At 39.5% G+C, this 8,083-nt stretch overlaps 1 protein-coding gene across 2 annotated transcripts; it reads left to right on the top strand.

Annotated features, from left to right (window-relative positions):
• The first annotated feature begins 610 nt into the window (after positions 1 to 610).
• aida (axin interactor, dorsalization associated) lies at positions 611 to 7,831 on the top strand. 2 transcript variants are annotated; one of them, XR_010465584.1, is made up of 11 exons: positions 611 to 962; positions 1,758 to 1,824; positions 2,098 to 2,151; positions 3,450 to 3,504; positions 3,611 to 3,674; positions 3,939 to 4,042; positions 5,089 to 5,211; positions 5,417 to 5,539; positions 5,696 to 5,813; positions 6,027 to 6,495; positions 6,573 to 7,831. XR_010465584.1 is itself a non-coding variant. In XM_029678856.2 (10 exons), exons 1-10 carry the CDS (start codon positions 856 to 858, stop codon positions 6,121 to 6,123), a joined length of 912 nt encoding a protein of 303 aa, XP_029534716.1. In that variant the 5' UTR covers positions 611 to 855; the 3' UTR covers positions 6,124 to 7,831. The 2 variants fall into 2 exon arrangements, 1 of the variants encoding a protein (XP_029534716.1); XM_029678856.2 differs by having other exon boundaries at positions 6,027 to 7,831.
• Positions 7,832 to 8,083: the final 252 nt, after the last annotated feature.

The raw sequence follows: 8,083 nt of genomic DNA on the forward strand, positions 1-8,083 counted from the left end.
AATCACAGAGAAACCGTCCAACGCCAGATCCCCCCAACAGTGCTCCCTATTCTCTCACTTCTCTCGACACGCCCATTGAAAGGGTCACTCTGGCGATGCAGCTACCTGCATCAGCAGCTACTTGCTGAATATACCAAATATGTTTTATAAATAAACCAAGATAGACAACAGCATGTCGTTTACAATGGGAACAAATTAGTCACAGTTGGCAGAACAAGCAAGGAGGTGGGTAGAATCCATGCACGAGCTGGCATTTATCTGCATATTTTAGTTAGGGAACGCCTACTCTGTGAAGTGCGCCTGTGCAATAACTCAATTCGCCTTGGCACTCATTTCAAACAACGCGATTTTTAAAAACTTTTGCAAAGGGTGCAGTCTACAAAACTTGGTCCACTCTGTTCATGACAGATATTCGTTTTGGGAACAGAAAACTGTATTTAAATCAAATGTTTAATCGATGAGGAAATTTGCATAATGTCGGTCAAAATCCATCTCGTTCCATCTTCTCCTACTGCCGGCCAGTGGGCTTCCAAGTCACTACCATATTAGTAAGTGGAAACGCCAAGCGGATGCTTCACATTCATACATCCGGTGAAATATCTGTCTCAAACGTTTATCTGTGACTCTACTGCATATTGTGAGAGGCGGGATTTCCCTTCGTTTACGGATAGAGGTTTAGGTGAGAACATAGAAGGGATCGTTACTGTATCAACTATTGGTTGGCCTATCACAGGTTTATGTGAAAGCTTCAGTACAGTAGCACAACTACTAGGATACAATGTTCCGGCGAGGGACATAGTAGCCCATATCGGCGATGCTAACCTGAAACGTCTTGTGCAACTCCACCCTGTGAACATGTCTGATGTCAACAAGACTATCCAGAAATGGCACGCGAGTTTCACAAAAGGCACGGACTTTGATTCTTGGGGACAATTAGTAGAGGCCATAGATGAGTACCAAATGTAAGTTGCATCATCTGTCACAGTGTTTAGAAGAATGACAAGAATGCGAAAGGATGGTTGCATCTTACTATCTATTCAAGATAATGTTTACACCGCTCATCTCGAAATATGTAGTAAAATATATCATTATTGTTTTCATGAAGTATCAGGAAAGCCAGCGAATCTAAAAACCATCAGCAATAGAAAGCCATTGCATGATCTTTGATGTGGTGTAACTGTAACTATTTTCTCTTTGCGTTACATTATCACAAAGATGGGAAGTACATTTGCATCTGTTACAATGTTGCTATCATATTAGTTTATAAATCACAATTAGAATTTGGGTTGATGCATTCTGAAAATGCAATTTATATGACAGAGCAAGTCACTCATATGGGCATAGGGAAATTATCTGCCACACCCTCCTATTCTAATGGGTGGAGCTCTGATCTGTGGATGTGTCATAAGCTGCTGCTGATGAACAAAAACAAATGAGGATATATTCAAGACATTATTAAATAAGTTTATCTTAAAATAGTATACTGTATTACACAGGAATGACAATCATGATAATTTCGAGGCTACTGTACCTCTTCTCTTGGCCCAGGAGGGGGCATGAGAATAATGCATTTAATTATTTTATTGCCACAACACCCATTCTTAGATGCCTTCAACGATGACTAGTGCTGTAGGTTACAACAATTTTTACTCAGCATATTTGTTAACATATTGTTTCCATATTTTGGGAACTAATTAGTTTAACTTGATTAAGAATATGCATTTAACTAATGTTTCTATTCATTTATATGTATATAGACTCGCAAGGCAGCTGCAGAAAGAGGTACAGTCAACAAACCCATCTGACTTCACAGAGGACCAGAAGGTACAAACTTTTCTCAGACTAATTTCAACACCAGGTGAATTAATGAATACTCATATTCAACACTGGGTAAATTTATGACTACTTATAGGCTTAGGCTACCTCAACCTCACTTTCCTCTATCTCATTATCATATAGCCTATGCGGATTTTCATATGCCTTCTTTTTATAGCTGAAAGATACAGTTTTTCATCACAACATATTTATTAACAGAAAAAGGTTTGACATTCAGTAATGATGTGAAACCTGATTTTTTTTTATTTTTTTATTTTTTAGAAAACATTAGGGAAGTTTGCAACATGCCTGGAGATGAGAAGCTCTGCCTTGCAGGTTTGTACCTCTGATTACCTAATACCACTAAATTAATGCTCTCTTTCTACCTATTCACCAGTGTTGAACTGTCTATAGGCGAGGTGATGAATACATCCAATACCAATCTGTGATGGCAAATCCAATTACATTTTATCTATCACATGCCCCGAATACAACAGGTGTAGGTAGACCTTACAGTGAAATGCTTACTTACAAGCCCTTAACCAACAATGCAGTAGTAAGAACAAAATACAACAAAAAAAAGAAATAAAAGTAACAAATAATTAAAGAGCAGCAGTGAAATAACAATAGCGAGGCTATATACAGGAGTTACCGGTACAAAGTCAATGTGCGGGGGCACCGGTTAGTCGAGGTTATTGAGGTAATATGTACATGTAGGTAGAGTTATTAAAGTGACTATGCATAGAAAATAAACAGAGAGTAGGAGCAGCGTAACAGAGGGGTGGGTGCAATGAAAATGGTCTGGGTAGCCATTTGATTAGATGTTCAGGAGTCTTATGTCTTGGGGGTAGAAGCTGTTTAGAAGCCTCTTGGACCTAGACTTGGAGCTCCGGTACCGCTTGCCGTGCGGTAGCAGAGAGAACAGTTTATGACTAGGGTGGCTGGAGTCTTTGACCATTTTTAGGACTTTCCTGACACCACCTGGTATAAGAGGTCCTGGATGGCAGGAAGCTTGGCCTTACGCACTACCCTCTGTAGTGCCTTGTGGCCGGAGGCCGAGCTGTTGCCATATAAGGCAGTGATGCAACCAGCTGTCGAAACTTTTCAGGATCTGAGGACCCATGCCAAATCTTTTCAGTCTCCTGAGGGGGAATAGGTTTTGTCGTGCCCTCTTCGCGACTATCTTGGTGTGCTTGGACCATGTTAGTTTGTTGGTGATGTGGACATTGAAGCTCTCAACCTGCACCACTACAGCCCTGTCGATGAGCATGGGGTGTGTTCGGTCCTCCTTTTCCTGTAGTCCACATTCATCTCCTTTGTCTTGAGTATTCATCTAATTAAGTGTGTATGTGGACATGTTACGTCTCGCCGGCCAATTATCATATTGATGAAAATCCAGTGTCTGTGTTATGACTAACATACGATTGATTAGATGATGTTACACTCATTCTGTTTTTTTGAATGATTTCCATGATATGCATTTAACTCTGTAACACAACCCTGTCAGTGAATCACAGGAAGATTTTGTCAGAGTTGTCAGATGTTCCAAGGCTGTGACAATTGGCTCCAAAATGTATTCACGTCTTCAGCGAATTCTTGATTTCAGTATTTCCCATCTTCTTTTGCTCCTTTAGTGCACACAATCTCAGGAGGAGTTCAAGTTGGAAGATCTGAAGAAACTGGAAATTAGTGTGTATACTAGGAAGAATTTGATATCGTCAACATCTGAATGATTTATTCATCATAAGTTGAATGTTTTGGCAATGATGTGTTAATTGTGCTTTTCTCTCAACAGTTATCAAGAGTATTTTGACGTATAACAAAGATTTTCCTTTTGATGTGCAGCCAGTGCCCTTGAGGTAAATGAAGATCGATGAACCATCACAATGCAGGCCACTTATTGTCGTACCCAATGTAAATACAGAGAAAACCCAGACGTTTTTTTTGATTAAGTACACAATAATCAGAACAAATCAGAGCAAATTATGGAGTAAAGCAAATGGTATTACTAAAAATTAAACAATGGCTTCCCCACCTGAATGACCTAATCTAATCTCCTAACAACGTGCTGAGTCTGTAAATATTCAAAACAAATAGTCTAATGAATGAAATCTTACATTCAGGAGAATCCTGGCCCCGGGGGAGGAGGAGAACTTGGAGGTGGAAGAAGAGGAGGATGCTGCTACAGGAGCAGGCTCCCAAGAGTCATTTCCCAACAGAGTACCAGGTAAGTACTCACAAAGTACTTGCAAAGTACTCAACAAATACAGTGTTTTATTTGTAATCTATGATGTATATAGAGCATTCATAATCATTGGTCACTATTCTGAATCTGTTGACTGTGTAATTTTGCCATGGTTATTTATTTTGGCTTTGTGGCCCTGTTTCGAGTGCCTTTGTGATTGCTGTCTCCTCTGTTCCCTGTCTCTCTGCATGGCTTCGTCGCTCTGTCCTCACTGCCTGCTCCATTCACAGTTTTGCAAGGTATGGTTTGGTTGAGAAGTAAGGGGCTTGCATGGGTCTGAATGAGTCTATGTCTTTTTATAGTCTTGTCATAGCATGAATATGATTGCCTACTTAATGGACAGTTTGTTATTATCAAAAACCCTATCCTACTACTACTAGATAGCTTTAGTTGTTGAATCTACTTTTCAACGTCTTTTTTTTTACAAGCATTCACCAAAACATGTATGTCATCTTAGCCTTATCTGTTAGTCAGTCTACAACTTCTTCTGCTGCCTATTATTGTATAAGTAAAATACTGCTGACAGTAATGACTTGAAGAAGGATCTGTAAGTATAAACACTGGTTACGTCCCAAATGACACCCTATTCCCTATGCAGTGCATTACGGGCCCTGGTCAAAAGTAGTGCACTATAGTAGTGCCCCTTGCCCATTTTATTTTTATTTTTGTATTCCTTGTAAGTTCTTGTGCTGTTAGGGGAATAACCTATGTGTAAATGTAACAATCTGCTGCTGTATGTTTTTGTGATATTTGTGATCGTTTTGTTTGTCTTGTGTAGTTTCTTAATCATTGTACATAAACGGTATGTGTAAACATGTATACGCAGGGCCCAGCTGTAAAAGGGACCTTGGTCTCTGTCTGTGTTCCTTGTTGAAACAAAGGTATAATAAAATAATAATATAGGGAGTAGGGTTCCATTTGGGACATTACCATTATCTTGATTTCAGCTGCATTAGTCCTGAGAACGTGGGAATGTTTTCTGCAATTATTGTCTCTTAGAAGGTTTACAGCTTTCATGTCTCCAACAGGGACATTGTTGCCACGGTTACCCTCAGAGCCCAGGATGTCGCTGCTCACAATAAAGATTGACAAGATTGGGCTGAAAGATGCAGGGCAATGCATTGATCCCTACATGACAGTTAGTGTGAAAGGTACTATATATAGGCTATATTGTTTACATTGCTGAGATGAGTTGCTTACCTTCACATCTGAAATGGTAAGGTCTGAAGCAGTCTAGAAAAATGTTAAAATAATTATCTCTGTTGAGTTGACACTTGACAGTACATTTTTTAAAATATATATAATTTATTCCTGCAGAACAGCCCAAGTGAATCTGAACATTTTGTTTCCCAACAGATTTAAGTGGCATTGATTTGAACCCAGTGCAAGACACACCTGTGGCAACCCGAAAGGAGGACACATACATTCACTTCAGCGTAGACATTGAGATCCAGAGACATATCGAGAGACTACCAAAAGGTAGTCAAATGTTCTATTTCTACTGAATTAGTAGTGGGGGCCTCTATTTAGCCAGTATCATGTAATATTAACCAAATACAGTGTCAGTTTATGTTCAAATCCTTGCAGAGGGGTTGGGCAGACAATTGTTAATCCTGAATTTTGTTCATGTTCCAGGGGCAGCTATTTTCTTTGAGTTCAAGCACTATAAACCCAAGAAGGGGTTTACCAGCACAAAATGTTTTGCCTTCATGGAAATGGATGAGATCAAACCTGGTCCCATTGTGATCGAGTTGTGAGTGACACATTTTGTGTTTTCCAGATTAACTTTCTTTAAATGTACTCACTATTTTATTTTAAGATGAAAATAAATTACATTTGATAACTATTTATTTTGAGAATCTCAGATTTCAGCTATTTTTCTGGGAGGGGGGGGGGTTATAGGGTTCAGTCTGCTCTTTGAATATACCGTTTGAATGAATCACGTATTTATGCTATCGGATGTCAGGTACAAGAAGCCTACTGACTTCAAGAGGAAGAAGCTCCAGCTCCTGACCAAGAAGCCACTCTATCTCCACCTCCACCAGACGTTGCACAAAGATTAATAACCGAGGTCACTGAGTAGAGCACATCAAGAATGCAGAAGCGCCACAGAATTCCACTGTAGTCATCAGACATCCAGCAAAGTTTGGTGTACCGACTCCCTATCCGCCTCCACTCACATCAGCAATACTAAACCCAGCTGGCCCAAATGCCACAACCTCAACTCTGTGATAGGACAGCCCTGGATGACACATATTAACTACAGCGACGACAACACACTACTGTATAATGCTGCTTCGTAACCAAGTGGGAGGTGGGAATTTACCAGTTGTGAAGTCGTAAATACCAGTTGGATGCATTCACGTGCTTTGAAAAGATCATTTGGCTAATGGCCAACAAGCTACCTAAACCATAAACTAAAAGCTATCATGCTGGTAAACAAATGAGTGTTAAAAAAACATATTAATAGATTGCTTTTTATAAATAATGATTTGTTGCAATTTAATTGCAGGAAAATGCTGTTATCCAGGTAATTTCCTAAGTAGGTGCCGTCAGAGGTCAGCATGTGGGAGAAGTGGGAGTTGTGGGAGTTGGGCCTTTCAAATGGATTGTTCCCAGTTGTATATGGTAAATTCCCACTTGGTTACAAACGCATTTGACCCCTCTGGTGCCAATTAGTGATAACTTTTTTCTCTCTTCTCTGCATGACGCTCAATGGAAAAGAAGAGTTGAGATAGCAATTGGTACTGTATGTCAAACAACCAGCAGAAAATTTCATTTTACTAGGCAAGTCAGTTAAGAACAAATTCTTATTTTCAATGACGGCCTAGGAACAGTGGGTTAACTGCCTGTTCAGAGGCAGAACGACAGATTTGTACCTTGTCAGCTCAGGGATTCGAACTTGCAACCTTTCGGTTACTAGTCCAACACTCTAACCACTAGGCTACCCTGCCTCATCTTTAGTCTTCCTCTGCCTTTCCCTTTGGGGATGAAAGAGGATCAACATGGTCATTGGTGCTCAAGTGGTGTATTGATGATGTCATATCCTGGTGCAAATGTCAAAATATCTCATTGTGCCCATTTGACACTGCCACGGTGAAAATATATAACTGCCCATCCTTATCACTGATCTAGCGTTATTTAATAGGTAAAAGTAATATATTGGGATATTTGCTTTAATCTATCCTATTACATTATGTGTGATTACTTCCAAGGATGGGAGGAAGGATGCATTTTTTTAGCATTCAAAAAGGATTCTGAGATGCTATGTCATCCTGTTATAAAGGGAATTGAAAAGGATGCTGCATGAAATGAAGTTGACTTTTACCTTTGTTTTGAATGCTGTTCCCATCAAGGCCACAATGGCTAACCACTATTTAAACATTGTCTCCATTTTATTAAAATGTGGATATTTTTTTGTTGTAATGGCACTAACTGAATACACTTATGGTGCTTTCAAGACAACTGGGAACTCTGAAAAAATTTGGTCAAATCATGACCGAGTTGGATGACTTAAAAGATTTCTCCCAGTCATAGCTTGTTTTTTTTCATAGTTCACGGTTGTCTTGAACACACTGAAGTCAGAGATTTCTGAGTTCCCAGTTGTTTTGAACACGGCATTAAGAGACACTAATCAGTGCTGTCCGACAGGGTTGACGATTGTCAATACAGTGTTGTGCTTTTGGTAACAGGTTGTGAGAAAATGAACATTTATCATTGGACTGACAATTTACACTACTTTCATTTTTAATAAACAAAATGCTGTTTGAATAGTGGTCCTTCTTTACACTTACTAAAGGAGCGAAACCAAACATGCCAAATTTTCACTGGGCTTGTTTGACATTGCAGGTGACCGCTGACTGATAAACAAATGACCTCGCATCATAAAATAAACGACTCATTATTCGTAGATCAGTTAGTCATAATGAATCACATATTTGATTCTCACGAACATAGCCACTGCCGTGTAAGACTAACGAAGGCTTTGCAGCAGTGCCCATAGTAATTACCAGAATTATCCAC

This window comes from Oncorhynchus nerka, linkage group LG13 (assembly GCF_034236695.1).
Source record: "Oncorhynchus nerka isolate Pitt River linkage group LG13, Oner_Uvic_2.0, whole genome shotgun sequence".
NCBI lineage: Eukaryota > Metazoa > Chordata > Actinopteri > Salmoniformes > Salmonidae > Oncorhynchus > Oncorhynchus nerka.

Bases quoted from the DNA above. Each gene is read 5' to 3' on its own strand.
- aida (XM_029678856.2), top strand. From the start codon at position 856: ATGTCTGATGTCAACAAGACTATCCAGAAATGGCACGCGAGTTTCACA. The intron at 2,152-3,449 runs GTTTGTACCTCT...TTGCTCCTTTAG, and splicing joins TGAGAAGCTCTGCCTTGCAG to TGCACACAATCTCAGGAGGA. The intron at 3,675-3,938 runs GTAAATGAAGAT...TCTTACATTCAG, and splicing joins GTGCAGCCAGTGCCCTTGAG to GAGAATCCTGGCCCCGGGGG.